The 18,408-nt window shown below is 37.8% G+C and overlaps 1 protein-coding gene across 4 annotated transcripts in view; it reads right to left on the reverse strand.

Annotated features, from left to right (window-relative positions):
- Nucleotides 1–1,092: 1,092 nt before the first annotated feature.
- The window catches only part of DOCK4 (dedicator of cytokinesis 4), a 222,676-nt gene continuing 205,360 nt past the window's right edge, over nucleotides 1,093–18,408 (reverse strand). For 2 of the 4 annotated variants that reach the window (XM_077178942.1, XM_077178941.1), the window contains 11 exons: nucleotides 17,887–17,970; nucleotides 16,041–16,160; nucleotides 15,542–15,663; nucleotides 15,160–15,280; nucleotides 14,561–14,642; nucleotides 14,248–14,357; nucleotides 12,935–13,102; nucleotides 10,730–10,802; nucleotides 8,183–8,296; nucleotides 7,234–7,295; nucleotides 1,093–4,202 (listed from right to left, as the gene is read on the reverse strand). In XM_077178942.1, the coding sequence (XP_077035057.1) occupies nucleotides 3,777–4,202; nucleotides 7,234–7,295; nucleotides 8,183–8,296; nucleotides 10,730–10,802; nucleotides 12,935–13,102; nucleotides 14,248–14,357; nucleotides 14,561–14,642; nucleotides 15,160–15,280; nucleotides 15,542–15,663; nucleotides 16,041–16,160; nucleotides 17,887–17,970 (1,482 nt within the window). In that variant the 3' untranslated portion in view covers nucleotides 1,093–3,776. The remainder of the gene's footprint in view (nucleotides 4,203–7,233; nucleotides 7,296–8,182; nucleotides 8,297–10,729; nucleotides 10,803–12,934; nucleotides 13,103–14,247; nucleotides 14,358–14,560; nucleotides 14,643–15,159; nucleotides 15,281–15,541; nucleotides 15,664–16,040; nucleotides 16,161–17,886; nucleotides 17,971–18,408) is intronic. The other 2 variants (XM_077178944.1, XM_077178943.1) reach the window with 1 other exon arrangement.

An 18,408-nucleotide genomic window follows, 5' to 3' on the forward strand; every position in this document is an offset into this window, starting at 1 on the left:
TATATTTAATGTTATTTCTTCAGCAGCCTTATTTTACCATGCATGAAGAATCCCTAACCTGTGCTTATTGCACATATGAGATATGCAGCTCTAAAACTTTGCTATTGCTGAGATTTGAATAGTTTAGCTATTTAATTCCCAATGTTTTTGGTTGTTTTTCTTTTTTTTTGTTAATGTTATCCAAACTAATCATTCTAGTTTCTTCTATGAAGTATATGTCAAAAGTTGAATTAAAATGTCAAAGAGAAGGTAAAGACAAATTAATATGAAAAGGGCTTTCTCCCACATAAAAAGTTCAAGGTGAGAATCTCAAGGATCCAATGACAACCATCCTTCCACAATATCCCACCAGATAGGACTTTGCCCTTTGGTCAGCATATGTCAGGGTTCTGCCTGAATCATCAGAAATTCCAGCAACCAGCAGAGTTCTGGAGCAAAGATCTGAATCTGTCAGCACCTGGGTTTACTGAAACAATGCTGCTACATGCCTCACTGACCACAGTTACATTCAAAACAAGATGCTTTTCATCATTTATACCTCAGGCACTGACTCCTGCCTATTAGTACGTTTTTGCTCTGTCATTGTTCTTTTTGCAGGTGCTATTTTGCTGGACAATGAGTGAACAGGAAGAATGGTCAGGCAGGTGGGCAAGGTGCCACTCTCATGTAGAAGATTTTCACTATACCCTGTTTCACGTGAGCAGGGCCATAACTGCACTGCCCTGAAACCTTTACCAAGAGGGGTAATTTCAGCTTTTGTGCTTCTTTCAGGGCACAGCAACTGGCCTGGGACATCATAACTGAGTTCACTCACACTACAGAGCTCTTATGCCATCATGAGAACCAGTCTGAACTGTGTCATTTCAAAGCCAGGCAGCCGAGTTTGAGGATGTTTCTCTGGCATCCCACAGACTCCAACATCTCAAATATGGTACTTGAATACAAGATTATGTCACCTATTATGAACACACTGGCTAACATTCAAGCTATTGAGAAGTAAGAGCAACTTGTTCCCATTGGTCTTCCTGTATGAGCTTCTGAATTACTCACCATCATCCAGAAAGCGGTAAAATTATATTTATGACTACTACATAAAATTCAAACAAGACCTTTATTTACATTAGGTTTTCAAGCAGTGGGTGTTGCAACATACATAACAAAATTTCATACTACGTTTTTTATAGGTAATCAGGTTGAAAAACTGATCTACAGAATCAATTTGTCAAAACTGGCTAAGCAGAAAATGTGTTAACTTGGCTTAAGAGTACCCTGTCAATTTTACATCATTTTCTATTGTTTAGAGTATTTCTGATGTCCTGGTTATAAAAACAGAATGCTCATGCACGTTAATTTACAGTGAACTCTCTAGTAAATTTTACATTCTTCACTTGTTCAGAAGAGCATATCAATACTCTCCCCACCTTGTCTCACAAAGCAAGTATGAGTCCAAATAGGGAGAAAACTCAGGAGATTTTTAACAAAAAAACCAAAAATAAAAAAAGAAAAAAAAGATTTAGCAAGACAAGGAGTCAGAACTTTCATTCTGTGACTAAGTGAATTAGAATCTCTCATTCTGTAGAAAAAAAGTTGTACTGTAAAGATTAAGCAAGTTCTTTTATTTCATACTAGCATTACGCAGCAACCAATATGAGTGTCTAGGTAAACAGAGACTTTGTGAAATGTTTTGCTGCAAAGCTGACCAGTAATGCACACAAATGATAAAGTCATCAACTCTGCTTATTGCCAGAAATAAAAAAAAAAAGGCTTCAGGAGCAAATAACACTGATTCATACTGTACTGTGCTCAAGCACTAGTAAACAAAATCTATTAAATTACATGGGTGGAAAAAAAATCCAGAGCAGCTTTGTTATCTTACTTGTGACACCTTATTTAAATTTCAGGCATTACTTCTTTATATCAGCATAAATATGTAGCCTTCTACAGGTTTTATGATGTGGTTACAGACATAAAAATGTTATAGTAGAAAGCAAGAGCTAGTTCAAGGAATTCCAGACTTTGAAATCAGCAAGATACAAAGCTAAAATTCATATGTTCCTTTTCAAGTTATGAATACTTTCACTAAAACATAAATATTTTAACATATATTATTTTTTCTGACATTCAAAATTGTAAAGTCAATATGGCAGAATTATTGTTAAAAGCACATATTTACAAATATTCTTTTTTCCATACATAAAGTATTTGGCATAATTATAACAATCTTACTGCATACACAACTGTTTGCTTCTTTTTCACATAATGGTACACTCCTTATTAAAATTTACCAATTATGTACAAAAATACTTGAACATTTATTATAGAAAACTTCTATAACTACTGTCAACAGCTTGTAACTGCTGAAGGTTTAATTGAGAGAATATAAAAAAGTGGTCACTTTCTTCCAGTTAAACTATCAACAAATCAAACACAGCTAAGATCAACATGAGCTTCCCAACAAAAGAGGGAGAATATTTTTAACAATATGATTTAAAATGCAGTTCACACATCTGTTCCCAAGCACATTTAAACAGTCAATAAAAGAAAGAGGATACAAAACATACATACAGAAGGTGCTTTTTTTTTCTTTTCCCTCCACATTCCTATGTCTTGGCATTAGCTTTCCAGAGCTCTTCAGATGCCAGTCACTAAAATACAACCTAAGGCCAAACACCATTCTCAACAATAAAGATGATGGTGATGAACTCAAGCTAAAAAGCAAATCAAAAGCTTGGCTCCAATGGCTCATACACATCCAAGGAACTGTTCAGAATTTTTGCTAGATTTTTACAAAATTATTAATGACCTTTGCAATTAGCTTTTGAAATATATGGATTGTAAACCAGCCATTTCTATTTTTAAAAATTGGCTTATTTAGTGAATTGCCTTGATAATAGTGAGTACTGACTCTTGTACACAAGTTAAAGGAACAATTGAGTTGTACCTATTTCATATACAGATTGTATTTTAGGGTGAACTTTCAAGAACAGCAGAGAGCATTCACTAGAAAACTCCTAGCTTTAAAAAAAACCCAAAACTAAAACAACAACAACAAAAAAATACATTAACCAGAAGAATAAAAGTAAATGCACCTCGAGAAGAAAAGGGATGTGTCAGGTACATACACAAATGGCACAAAACTTTTTCGGGATTCACCAGAATGGTGCTGTATGCTGAATGAGATACAGGTATTTTTCCATCTTAAAAGTAACATAAGCCAAGTGTGTGTTTCAAAAATTCCAAACCACATTCTTACAACAGTCCTCTGCTGTATAACTTGCATTTTATCTCAGTTTTGCCACATACATTTGAAATGACCAACCTGTTCATCAGGTAAGAGAAACAACTTTCAGCCTACTTGCAGAAACATCCTAGTCTACAGACTACTTTGTTAGAAAGCGTGCATTTTTCTCTAGTAGTAAAGATCCAGTCAGTATATTCTGCATTTTGTAAGAAGCATTCAGCTAACTCAGATGAGAGTTGTAGGGTTTTAGATTTTTCAAATAAAAATAAAGTACAAATAAAAGCATTTATCAGTATTCACCACCATGAAATTTTAAAAAAATCCTCTCATTCATGCTTCCTGTAATATCTGGCAACCTAAATTAGTAATTTCATTTCAAATGTGCAACATAATATTAATAAGCATTTTGAAATTACTCAAAAGAAAAGGCGGACAAAATATTAAAGTGCCTAACTAAATGACTTTTACCATTTTTAAAAAATATTATTTCTTAAACAGTAACGAATGTGTTGCAATTAAATATAAAAGTGGCTTCTCATAGCTGAGAGACTTTGCGGGGCAGAGGCCTGGGCCGGGGAACCTGCTCAGTCCTCCTGCTGCTGTTTTCCAGGTTGTTTGGCCGAACCAGCTGTGGCTTGGGCGGCAGTGCCGGGGGGTCTGCAGCGGGCGGGATGGAGAGGCTGTGAGGTAGAGGAACGGGGCGTTTCAAAGTCCGCTCATACACGCTGTAAGGTGGTGGGGTCTTGCTTTCTTTTCTCACAGGTTCCTCAGAAATGCTGTAGCTTGGGACAGTCACTGCTGGTTCGCTGCCTTGGCTTTCAAAGCCTGATGTTTCTGATGTGCTACATCGGCTGAGCGAAGAGATGCCGCTGCTGTAACTCCCTGACAGCGCCGGGGAGTTGGATATGAGCCCCGAGGAATGATACTCCACTGGAGATGGTGTGAATGATTGCACAGACCCCTGCTCAAAAGAAAGGGCAGAAGAAGAATTTACCTGGCACCCAGGAGGGAGAGTGTTTCTCTGCTCTGACTGAAAACATACATAGGTACAGTGCACGTAACTCTGAGCTTTGATAAACAGAAATGGTTGTGTCCCTGTTTAATCAAGACCTGGTAAGACACTGATAAAAAGCTCATTTCAGTAGTGCCTGGGAACACCTTAGATAGTGGACACGCTAGTAATTCATATAAGTGGAAATAAAACTGCTTTTAGATGTTATCTCACTATCATAATACCCTGGAAAAATCTGGAAGTCTTCAGAATACAGCCTTAGTTTTCCCAGCTGGAAGTAGAATGCATCACTGGGCACAGGGCATACCTGGGGGTATCCTGCCCCCTAACGCCAAAGCCCAGCTACTGCTGCTACTGCAGGTTCTCATATCCCAAATTCAGTTTCCAAAGCTTTTCCTCACAGCTTTTAGTGCATTGTCATGCAGTGAAAAGTGAACTTACATCATGGCATCGTTTCTGAGGGTACCATAAAAACAGTGTCGGGGGAGTAGCACAAAGCAGATATCAAGGTAAGAGCCACTGCCAGCCCCCTTCTCTGCTGTTCCTGATCCCATTTGGGGCAGCAGCAGAATGGCAGGAGATTACAGCATCACCACCCTTCCTCTTCCCCATCACCCAGGTGTTCCCTAGACATACAAACACAACACACCACGTGTGCCTCAGGGACAAGGGCCATATGGAGGGCACAGGTGGCCAGAGGCTGCGCCAGCAGCCTCACAGGTCAGTGAGGGATGGTGAGGGACCAGGAGCTGAGGGCCCAAGCAGCAACAACAGTGCTGATGACAAATAAAAGGCATGGACAATAAAGGCCTACCTAAAACCACTGAGCAGTTCTAGTCCAGTGAAGCAACTTCAACTGAAAATTGTCAAAGGTTAGCCCACACTATCCAAGTTAAAATTTTTTTGCAACGTATCTACTTATGACTGGAGTCATCTGAGACAATCCTGACTTATTGGTCTCAAGCCTCAGGCTAAAAAAGGGATGGAGAAATTAAAATAAAGACAAATTTCTCACTCCCATTCTTGTTAGACTGGTTGATGCTCAGTTGCTCAGCTTGAGGTGAGAGTGGGAGCCATGCAACAAGGGATGGGAGTGGAGGAGGAGAGGGGCAGGGGTGTACAGAGCTGGCTGCACTGACTTTATGTGTTGAGATAATTTTAGTTATCCATCTAGGACTGGATCCACAGAGCACTGAAATCAATGGAGAAAAAAAATTTCATTTATATCAGTGGGTTTTGTTCTAAGATGATTTTCTCTGGTAGCTCACTGTTAGAAGAAAGGCTAAAATCTGAGCCCTGTGTGTTGCTGTGGAAAAGCGAAGTGAGTTTTATTTAAAGCTCAACACCTGGTGAAGACATTTCAGACTTTCTCTGGAGCCTGTTTAACTACTCATTTCATGTTCCATTCCTCTGTATGTGAGGAAGCTCCAACTGCACTCCTACTCCCACAAACACCCACGGTCAAGGCTTTCAAATAAATTATCTATTTGGCTCCAGTTCCAAGAACACTGGACACTTGGAGTACGTGATCACATATAAGATTTAGGGCCTTTGCTTTTGTCATTCAGAACAATGGCAAATATGTAAAGCCTGCATGGGTAAGCACTTAGTTCTGGTAAAACAGCATAGACTACTTTTACCAGTAGCAATAACAGTCTAGACACCAAAACAGTCTGGAAATTCATGGATGCTCAAAGTGAGATCCAACACTTCTCAGAAGCATTTTGGGCCAGCATTGCTCTTCCAAGCAATGGAAGAGCATTTGTAAAATGCTTAAATTCTGTCCAGACCTATAGAAGAAGAATGTTAGGACAAGCTTCAAACATCCCTAAGAATCATCAGTGGTCACGCCAGTATGTGTCCATTAAGGATGAAAAGGAAGGGTCACTCATCTTTGGACAAGATCCTAATGTTCTAAAGAGCTTCCTAGGAAGCAATTAGGGCAAAACTTGGGATTGGTGCTCACTTCAGCAGAATGGTAATAGGACTATGGGGCACTCTGATGGTCAGCAGAATTGGTTTGTTATGAATTTGGACCACTGTGCAGACACAAATTGTAATGTTACAGGCTTATGGGAAGGCAAACAGGACAATGAGTGTAGACTTGTAACTAGGGACCTCAAGGGGAAAAGAGATACTTTGGGGTGCTGGTCTCCTCCTCAGGCAATGTGTATCTCTGCAGTATTAGTTGGGCATTGGGTTGCTGAGGAGTTACTTTGGCAGGGCTGCTTCCCTCTCTTTTTGCATCTGAGTGCCTGAAACACCAGTCATGCTCCTTTCTATTTGCTCTCCTTCCATGTTGTTGACTCTTATATTTCTACCTGCAGAATCATCTCTGCTTCAATGGGGTGGCAGAAGCTATCCCCAAGACCAATGACAGGCACTCAGCCAGCACCAGGGTTCGCCTGGAATAAGCAGGCTGCGTATTTGTGTGCTCCAGTGCTGTGGAAAACACAGATTTCCCAGTCAAGTTTTCCAGAAAAAAAGCAGGTAACAATATGTGGGTACCAACACATGCAAACATCTTGAAATAGAAATGAAATCTGCTCTTTTTAGCCTGGATCTTAAATTACTTTGGATGTTTAACTACCAGAGAAGAGCCAGTGCTTATTCACAGCCTATGCTTAATGTGTCCTACTGGCAGATGTCAAACTACTTGCATCTTCTTACAACCGCCCTGGATGATCCTGCAGAGGAAAATGGGTATTAAAATGATTGAAGCAGGAAATACTCTCTAACGAGCCCTCTAATCTAACAGCTCTGAATGCTGGAACAATAAAACCAATGGGTTGCACAACAGGTTTTCCTGGCACCTCCCCTTCTTCCATGCTGGAGACAGAATATTGGTTTTTGTACAGTAAATGATAAGAAAAAAGAAAACATAATATAATCCCAAATAATTCACATTAAATATATACCATCTACCCCACAACACATAAGATCTGTTTCACAAAGGCAATTCACTGCAATAAGACAGTACCTTCATTGGTGATCTCCCAGCAGGAGAAGGGGAAACGGAGGCTATGTGTCTTGCTGGTGATGCTGTAAAGGTAGAAAGATTTCAGTGCACTTGTGGCATTAGAATTTTCACTAAGAAATCTTTTTAAGTGGATAGTAGATCATTTGATACATAAACATAATCTCTAGTTCTCTTGGTCGATGGCTGTAAATAGTTTTAGAGATTGTTTATTTTGCTTTGTTCTCTGGATTATCTTGCAGTGCAACCAAGTATAAAAAATTTCTGCATCTGCCTTTTTTGACAAATTTTATATCACTTTAAATTGATTTAGAATCTACTAAATGATACCAAGTTAAAAAAAGAGTCAATATAACAACTTTTCCCTTTTTGTTCTTAAGAAATATATTATGTATTTGCAAGTCAAATAAAGAAAATAGAAAATACATAATATACTTTTATCAAACATTTACCTCCAAATATACTAGAAACGTGACTGGACAAACTCAGAGGCTTAAGTATAATACACAAAATGTTTACTCGCAACAATTATATTTATAGTATCACTTTCCTTTAAAAGGAAATTCATCTTTTGAAAGGCAAAATGATTATAGTAACTGATGTACTTTCATGAATGCTGTGCATTTTCTGGCCACTAAAATTCTTAGTGGTTAATGATCATTTCTGATTGCTAACCTCCAATTATCATAAAATCAAAAGACTAAATTTGATCATCCTTCCTCATACTAACATGAACTGTCTGAAACTGCTCATTCATTAGTGAAGAGGCAGAGTATTGGAAACTGCAGAGAACATTAATGAGATGAAAATACCCACAGAGGCAGTTCTACAGCCTTTCATGTAAGAAATCAAATAATAAGTTAACCTGCCCAAGAAGTTAAACATCAAACAGAGTGGAAAGAATCTAAGCCCTCAAGTACTGGAGCTTTACCTGAGATGTCCATTAACTCACCAGTCTGTGCAGGTCTTGGTGGTACAGGAGGAGATATAAGCTTTCCACTTTCTGATGTGTTTCTGGCTTCCTTCCCACTGTCCAGGCTCCAGCTGCTGGGGGTGGTGTTTACAGCTGGAAGAGAATGAAAAAACTGTCATAGGCATCAACACTTCCAGTTCTCTGACTTGCTTTTATCCATGAGTGTAAAAACAGACAGAATGCAAACACCTAACAACATCTGCACTTACAAAGCCCTTAAAGAGCAGCCATCAATGTCATGGATGCCTGATGGATGCACCTGGCCCTCGGGTCAGTTTGTGACCAGCAGTGGCAGCCATCAACAGCAGCAGCAGCTGAGATCGCACTCTGGTGCGCTGCAAATCCAGCCGCAAAGGGAGATAAGCTTGAAGCCTTTTAATATAATCAGTTTATCTTTGCACCAGACTCCTATTTAGAGGTTTCCAGGCAGAAGGGAATAGACTATTCATAAATTGTTCCCATTAACTCATTTTATATACAGAAGGCAGTAGGGAAAGGAACTCTCCAAATTCCTTTCGACCTCCTTCTTAAAGCTTTCTGTGCTAACATTCCTGTGTTGCCTGCATAGACTACAAATCCAGAATTGAGAGAAGGTGGAAAGAAGGGTGCAAAATGTAGGGAGTAAAAATTGGAAGAAATTGAAATTGTCTGACAGCAAAAAATATCAAATTAAGAAATCATTATGGACTGAGAAAATTTCTGTACACTTTGTGTCTGTGGTCAAGGATCTCTGCTTGATTATGTAAATTGACTACCACCTTGCCATGCATAAAAGTGAGTGTTTTCTTTGTCTGTTACCCTGATCAGATTCTATGATTTTAACTGAATGATCCCGTAAGATCTGGAACATCTTCCTTGATAGAATTGGATTATCTCATGTCATCAAGATATCACCAATATTGGAAAGAAGTCAGACAGAAGGAGAAGGCATTTAACATGGGCAGGACAATTTGAAAATTTGAAAGATACAACTCTCATTATGTTTCCTTAAAAACAAAAAAAAGGAGTTGAAAATAACCATTTCAAACCTTCCATTCATTTCCCAAATACTCCACCAAAAAAATCCCCCACCTTAAAAGCCTCAAACCTCTTGCTTTGCCATGACACTTTCCTTCCTGTTTACTTGTTTCAGTTGTGAGTAGAGAATCACATGCAAGGACACTGTGTTTATTTACAAAGATGAAACGAAAAAGCAAATTATTGCTGCTAACTGATGGCATCAATTATCACTATTGTAGCAACTCTGAGAGCTCTCAGACTGCAACCCCACTACACACCGGACTTAATACAATAAGTATAGTAAAAATAACACTGATCTCATATCTGAAACAATATTGTTACAGTATAATTACAGTTTAGTTGACCCTGTGACCAATGAACAGAATAAACTATTTTCTAGAGGATCATTTCGCTTTGTCATTGCCAAAATATTCAATACAGTATTTGCTTTTTAATGTAAGCTGTCACTCGGCATGGTTTTGCCCTCATCCTAAAAATCACCTGGCACCAGACCTAGGTACTTCAAATGTCTGAATATCTTGAGAAGCTAATTTTTTTTTCTTTTAAGTCATCCAAGCAGTCAGTGATTTTGGACTGCTAAAGCCTTCAGGAGAAAATACTTCATTTTAACAATGCTGTGATGTACTTGGCTGCATGGGCCAGTGGAAAAGTTTTGCTATTTCCATGTTAAATTATTTCATATGTTTTTCAGCCCTGTGAAAAAATTCCACCTGTGTTTTCATAAAAATGTAAACCCAAAATTACCTACAAAATCCAGCTTTTATTAAAGAAAATCTGATTCCTGGTCAGTACTTATTACAGTATATTATTAAAATAGTTACTTTCTATACATTTATTTTACTGTATCCTTTATTCAGCATACCACAAAGGTACCATAATGAAATGATGGAGCATATTATTGATGTGAGGCACATAATGAAATCATGGCAAACAATTACTATGCCAACAATATTTGATTTCCCCATGTGCAAAATTATAAAAGGCAGTATTTTTTCGATGGAAATACACAGATTTCTCATTTACACTAATTAAAAACAAAATCCCCAAAATGCAAGAAACCACAAATTGGTATTTTCAATCCAAGTGTAATCAGAAGCACACTGAGTTATATTTGATAAACGGAACTTGCAGGTACCAAACTTCAGGACTCTGTCCATCTCTTTACCTTCCCTTTGCCCCATTCTCCAGATCTGGCTTTTTCCCACATATGTCTCTCTTGAGAAGCAGAAAGGACAGGTCTCACAGGCAGCTTGATGAAACCTGCTGCTCCATCATTCCCTCCTGCAAACTTCTGGGCCTTATTTGAGTGCAAAATTCAGTCCTCCCCTCTTTGACAAAGTGTTTTGACACTTAGATCTATTAGCATAATTTATTTAGTTGGTTAGAATGTTTTGACACTTGGAGATGACAGTATGCACTCAAAAGAACAGGCACTCTACAGGAACATGGTGGACTAATTACATTTTTGTTCTTCAAAGATTGGCATGTTGTAGCATGTCTGCTTACCTTTGTCAGAGCCAGGCAGATTGGAATCACTTCGTGGCAAAGCACCATCTCCAATATGATTAAACAGCATTCTCTGTAAATTGAGAACAGCATGGTTTACACATAGCTCCTGCTGTATTTCAGTAGCCGTTAAGAAAACAAATATATTTTTGTTATTATCTTCCCTCATGCCCAGGTCTGCTTAGGAGGCAGAGTGATAAACATCACATAAGAACATAAACAGTTTAATTAAAGTATGTCTATACAGACAGGGAGTAGACTAGTTTTCTGAAAATTGTACACACAGGAATTGGAGGGAGGATTATTATGTACTGAGTTCTGACAGTTTCCAGCACCTTAAAAAACATAAAAAAGCTCATTCCTAAAGAGATATCTTAATAGATTACTTAAAATAATTGCAATAATTTCATTACAGAATCAGGATCTGAACAAGATAATATTCAAGTTATGGCTGTTACCTAAGAAAAGCATTATCTATTGTTTTCCAACCCTGACTTTTTTTTGGTAGCAATCTTCTTACTTCTCTTGTGGATAAGAGCTGACCCATAAAGCATGTTTGTCTTTAATTTTCTTAAGATCCATTTTGTTTACAAATCACAGTAAATGTATGAAAAAAAAATCCACCATTGATTTCATTTGGCAGCATTCAAATAATCCATGGGTCACTAGTTTGTCTTGAAAACATATCTAAACAGCATACAGTTAATCCTACAAGTAATTCAGACATACTTTCCAGAGGAAATAGCAACAGATAAACATGCAGTTTTTTCTTTTTTTTTCTTTAAAAGCAAGATCAGATGATCAGTGAAATCCAAAAAAAATCCTGTTATTGTGTCTCTTTCCAGTGTTTACAGAGCACTGTGCCAAGTTGGTGAGGCACTATGCTGGGGTTCCACAAGATGGCAAACCCAGCTGCAAAGCAATCATCATTGATCTAATATGTTGCAGCTTTGTGTTACAAAGTGAGGAACAAATGCTTAAGCTCAATTCAACTTCACTTTAAACATCTCAGAGACAGAATGCTTTTGGTACACTTTGAGCTACAGTAGGTGTGCTGTATGTCATATGAGAATCATTCTGGGTCAGGCAATATCTGTTTTCCTGGAGTTCCCATTAAGCTGAGGTGCTAAACCCACATATATACTCTGATGTGACAGAGAGTGTGACCAGATGTTCCTGCCTGGTCTGGATTGAGTGTCCACTACCTAGTGAGTCTGCAGTGCAGGAGGATGTGATGGACAAGTGTTGAAGTCCATTTTCTGTTGCAAGGGTAAAGAGCAATGGCTGAAAAAGCAACTGAAATTGGAGGAGATAAAGAGACAAAAGCTGAATGAAATACAAAGAAACAAAGACATACTTAAAAGAATGAAATAAAAAACCATATGGAAGAACAAGAGCAATCACAGGATGTTTAATGACACACAAATAAAAACCCCAAAAATGTGAAATTCAAAAAGCTTCAATAGGAAGAATAATAGCACAAAAAACTAAGGAGGTTTGTTGACCAGTCAATGACAGCAGCCATTCCTCTTCAGAGTATGGGAAGAGCTGGAGAGACACTGTACAACCATTCAGCCAGAGATCACAAAGCAAGCACAAATGGATGTTGACTAAAAACAGCTGCACATAACCTTGAGCATCAATTTCAATGAGGAAGCAGATGAAATACTGCTGTGATCTTGTTCTGGGAAATCCATCAAACTTCCTTAAATAAGGTAGCTATGGCTTGAAAGACTTGAAGTTCAAGACTTTGCCTGTGAATCTCACCTCTCCTGGCTGAAACACTAATGTGAAAATTGCTTTCATCAAGATGTATGTAACAAAGTAATTCATAAATGGGTGGTCCTTTCCTCTCAGTGTGAAGCTCCTACCAACTCTGTTGAAGTGGTGTTAGAATGAAAGGAGGAAGGACAAGGAACAGTTTGAGCAGCTAACTTTAAATGAGAGTTGCAGGTATCTCTAAGATATCTCCTTACAATTGTCCTGAAGAATTCTTTTCCCCTTCTTTATCAGAAGGCAGAGAATCAGGATTTTGTTTCTGATCACAGTCCATTTTTACTGCTGAAGGAACAGCAGAGAAAGAAATTTCACCTTTCCCCGGAAAGATATATCCTTATTTACAGTTATAAGGGCAGAAAGAAACCGTCAGACTTTCTCATCTTTGAAATATCCTTCACTGTATGAGCAAGAAGATTTTCTACTTACCCTCTCATGGGAGACTGAGGGTAGAGACAGATTGGGAGACTTTCCTGCTGGGCGAGTCTCAGAGAGAGCGGAGACTGGGCCTACGAGCTCCTCAGCCTCCCTTATGCAATCTCGGATAGAGTGGGGGACAGAAGTCGCATTCCACTTGGCAAAGCAAGAGTTTGTAGTCTGGGAGCAAAAACGGGATAATTTTTCTTTGCGGCAAACTGTAAAACCGCTTTACTTAAAGAGCATCTCCTGATCTTTCCTGTCTGTTGTTTTGGCTCCACTACCACTGACAAAGTGCCCAGTAGATCTCTCTGCTCTAAGTAGTTCCTGAGAAGTGTCTTTAAGTCTGGCTAAGCCTCAGTATTACTTCTTAAGCCCTCAGGTAATAGCATGAGGCCTTAAACAGAAAAGAGATTAAAAAGTAAATCAAGAGCCAATTCAATAACCAAAGAAACAAGGGACAAGAAAAGAGCTAGTTAGAAACCAATAAATAATTTCTGAAATAAAGAATCCTGGAGCTGGTTTTTGTCAATGGTAAAACTTCTGAAAGACATGAGAGTGTTGAAAGGACAGCTTTTAACACTGTATGTATTATCTCATCTTTTTCAGCTTCAGCAAGAGGTGCATTGTGTGATGGCAGGGATTAAAACAGCAGCTGTGTTAAAGAAAAGCACTTTGGGAAAATAGGTCCATTAAGAAGAAAAGATGAAATAAGGACTCAGTATTGGCCAGCTTACCAAGTTCATGTTGAATTTCAGAATACTCAAAAAACACGCATTTCATACAGACCTGTCTAACAGTATTTTAAGGCAAAAACACATTGTTTTCTCTGGTGTAACAAAATGTCTATAATTTTTTTCTGAAACTACATTGGAAAACAGGAATTGCCACATGGAACCGGTTATTATCTCACAGTGGCTACGATTAGATTTCTCAGAAGGAAAGGGGAGCTCAACAAGGACAACTGACATGATAAGAGCTTTTCATTCTTTGTCTTCTTCCCTAGATTGAACAAATGCTTGTTGTTCCAACAAGCAGGCTGTGTCATCTGGTAAATCTCTGCATCTCTCTCTCACTTCACTAAATAAATGTAAAGAAACAGACCTACACCTAAAGAAATCAAGCAGAAATATGACCAAGCACTATGTACTCTATTCACATCTCTTACATCTAAAATATTTTAGAGTATTTGCTTATAAAACTATAAAAAAATCCCTTAAGAAGTTACAACAGTGAACAGGCACCGAATCTGCTTGAAGTTCAGTATGCACCTTTATTGTCTTCTTAGCTATCTGTGCTCTGAGGATTCCCAACAAACTTCTTACCTGAGAAGTTTCCAAAGGAGTCGGGTAGATGGCACTGCAGGGCCTCTCTCTAGGAGACAGGCAAGAGTTTTCTCGGGAATGCTTATGTTTGTCAGACAGCAGAGGAGAAGCTAGAATATAAATGTGTCTAGTGATTAAATTCATGCAGCGAAACTCCAGACATTTCAATTCTATGCTTATGACAAAAAAATCCTCAGATTCCCCAAGTAATTGGCTAAATATGATGTCTGACCAGTAACATCATGCAGAAATTCAGCTGTGTAACGTATCAAGAGTAATTTAATATGGTTTACCACAGCAGAGAAGCACTGACCTCTGGCACTGGATGGAGCAGAACTGGTCACGTTAGGTGAAGCAGAATGAGTAGAACTCAGGCTTGAGGTAGATGGACTAGGCTGTGCATAGAAGAGATGTTGTTGTTACCAGATCACATTTACTGGTTTGGAAAACAAAAATTTATAGCATACTTTTCACTAGAACAAAGAACTTAGAGTAATTTATCAGTAATTTGAAATAGCAAATCAGTATACAAAGCATCAATCTAACTACACAAAGATGTAACCAAATACTAAATAAATAGAAATGTAATTAATACAGTAAAATAATTATATCACAATGTGACAACTGGACAGAAAAGTCTATGCACTGTCAGATCACTTTGTATCATGGTCCTCTGCTACTTACTACATTTGTAATAAAACTAATGCTCTAATTTAAACAAGAGAAAACAGTTACATGAAAAAAACATATTTCTAAGTTAATTATTTTAACATCTCATTTAAAGATTTGGTTTTTAAAAGAAACATCAGCAATAGTTATGAGATTTCTGAATTAAATAACAGAAGATTTAATCTAGTAGATAGCCTTGTAAGAAAGATTCTGTACAGTTTGAAGAATGACAATAATTTATACCTGCATGTTAAAAACTTCATCTGAGCTTTCTGACTGCCCAGTGATGTTGCTGACTTCAGCAGAAGCTTGGGATGACAGTGATGAGGAAGAATAGCGATTGACAGCTGGGTAACTCAAGGGGCTATTATAAGAATAATGAAATATAAAATGGTTAACTCTAATTGTCAGTCATAATTTCTCATGTGAGAACAGCACATGTTCATTAATCTTTAACTGGGGGAGGGAAAAGAAAGAGAAAGAAGGAGAGAGAATACATATACCAGCTATTCAAGGCTGAACACACTTCAGCCAGACCATACAAGAAAGCATGCACATAATAGAAGTATTTATGGGTCACTTTCCATGGGTAGCGAAAATATGTGATTCCTAATATTTAACTTGCCTGCGTCGTGGTATTACCCTGGCAGCATCAGGGCTCATAGAAACAGGGATGGAATTCCGGCATACACGAGGACTTCCATTTGGGAAATGAACAGGGCTAGCTTGTACACAGGCAGAAAAGTCCTGGTGAGTCATTAAAAGAAGATTAATTAAAATGAACATAATATTTTAAGCATTTCGTAAGATACAGATATGTAGATAACTACATATAAATGTAGTTACATGGTATTTTGGATCAGCTTCATCATTAATAAGAAAAATATTTTAACTTTTCACCAATGATAGTAAAACGTTACTATTAGTAAAATGTGACTACTTTTCTCTGCATAGTATGGGAAGTTTATGTTTCTCTTTGCTTTGTGGCACTGCAAAAAGGCTACAAGCTGTAATGGAGACAAACAACCAAAAGATGTCACTGTTTATTGCTTGGGAAAATGTACCAGCCCTTAATGCAGCTGAACAGTCTTCTGTTCTACCCTTGCACCTGCTCATGTGAGTACCTGTATTCCCAAGCTTGACTTCATCACAAAGAACTGATCCACCAGCTTTTTGTGCAATGGTCTCATGTCCTGTGGCACCACCTTCTCGTGCACTGCCAAGCCAAATTCTAGAATCTGGGCCTGCAGAAAGGGAAAAAAATAGTTTCGATGCATTTTCTTTAAGCTCTCATCATCAATTAGGATACCAAAAAAAAAAAAATCCAACACCTGTCTAAATCTCTGAAAGACCTGTAACCAAAAAAGGGCTAGGACCAAAAGCATGCAAGAGGATTTACCGCCTCTTCCCATTCAACTTTCCTGAAGGTTTCACCTATGCAAATTTAACTGTAATATTAAAAAACACTACGGATAACATAGTGAAAAATCTGACTTAACGGGAACTTTACAAAGTAAACCCTGAACAAAAGATATTTTCTACAGAAACAGTTGTAAAAAGCATGAAACAAGAGCAATTATCAAATCCTCTGTAATATATTGGCAATTAAGTCCACAGTCCCCTATCTTATTTCAGCTCCCCAGAGACGTCCATAAGTTGTGGCCCGATGTATATCCTTGACACAAGGCATGACATGCTTCAGAATTACAGTGCTAAAACTTTAATCTCACTCAAATTTGGTCACATGCATATTGAATTGGTTACATGAGGAATCAGATAAACTCAGATTTAAAAACAAAATAGCTAGGGTGTGCTGTAATATCTTTGGATGAGAGCTCCTGGCTGATGTTTTCAGGCCGCCTGCGATCAGGCACACAGCTGTACAGCATCCCTGACCGGGGGTCAGGACTGCAGCACATCCATCCACATGCACAGCCATGCCAGCCCTTCCAAATGCTCTGTGTTAAATCAGCTCTGGGTGCCAGAGAGGGTTGAGCTGCTATTGCTTGGAACCCACATTTTTGCGACAGGAAGTTATAAACCCCAGTTTTATATTGTAAACATTAGTGAGATTAACCATAGCTTGAAGAAGTTAAATTATAATGCCAATTACTATTCATTGTCTCAGTGAAACTAAAGTGAGGCCAGTGAATCTGTTTTGATTTATACTGTCTGAGGATGTGTCACTTGGCTAATCTGACCAAAAAAATCCCACAATGCTGATGAAAAATGGAATTTCCATCTTGCCAAATTCTAAGCTGGCAATAAAATTTGAAACTTCAACATGCTGTATAGAACAAAAATAGATAAATGCCAGTTAAAAAACCTGAAATATTAGTAAGAGCTTTGATTTAAAAATATTCAGCATTTTCAAATGGAAAAACTTCATATTTGAGGCTGGTAGGTGATTGGCTTATAAATGAACGGAGAAAAAAATGCAAAAAACATATAACCCATAGAATACTCATATGCTTAATTTGACCACTTTGTGTTTATTTTACCGCCTACCTACTTTGCCAATTACTACTAGATCTCTTTCATTGCAATAAGATTTTGAATGCTTTTTTGCTCTTATAGCAAACCTTGTAGTGAAAATATTTTCTGTAATATTAGCAAAATACAAATATATGCCAAAGCCATCAAATGTTTCAATGAACTAATGCTTATTCTGCATAGTGATAAAATATTTGTATATGAGCATGACAAGACAGGCCTCTCACTCAACCTTTATTTTACACAAACCAGTTTGAAGTGATTAAGTAGTTGATGATGGAAAGGACTAGGGAAAATATATTAGCATGGCCCAGAAAGCTGCTTGTATAGAAAGTTACTCTCTACTTGGAATCTAACTCAGAAAACACTGAAGACCACAGGGCAATTATTAACTTCTGATATCTCTTATTTTATTTGGGGACATTTTTAGCTAGAACAGCTGAACAGGCCATCTTGTCAGTCTTTTCCCCACTTCACCTGCTCGAGTGTAAGTTCTCTTAAGCGTGTGATCTTCTCTCCATCTTCTGGATGGTTCAAGATGTATTCTTTGACAAAGAACGCCTAAGCACAATAAAATTACAAAGTAAAACAAAGTGAGTAAAACCAAACCACTTTTATTTCTTTTTTTTAAAAACAAGTTTCTAGATAACATAGAACTGTTTTCTAAGTTCCTTTGAACTGCAGTAATTGATATTACATGTTAAATAAGTAATTAATCATATAGTCATTGGTGGAGACCATTTGCAAAAAAAGGTAGCCACTAGTGAATGAATAGGTTCAACATTTGAAATATGAAGGTGCTGAAATGTGAAGCTTCTTCCCCATCAGAAAAGAAAAAAAAAAACAAGAAATAATTTAAAGAGGAAAAAGAGGGAAGAAGGAAGATAGAATCAAGAAGGCAGCAGATGGTCAAAGGACACTTTTTAAAAGTTGGAAGTTGCCTGAAGGGAAGGAAGATAATAGTAAAGACATGGTCACTCTTACCTCAAGAGTTACTGA

This window comes from Agelaius phoeniceus, chromosome 5 (genome assembly GCF_051311805.1).
Source record: "Agelaius phoeniceus isolate bAgePho1 chromosome 5, bAgePho1.hap1, whole genome shotgun sequence".
In the NCBI taxonomy this organism is placed as follows: domain Eukaryota; kingdom Metazoa; phylum Chordata; class Aves; order Passeriformes; family Icteridae; genus Agelaius; species Agelaius phoeniceus.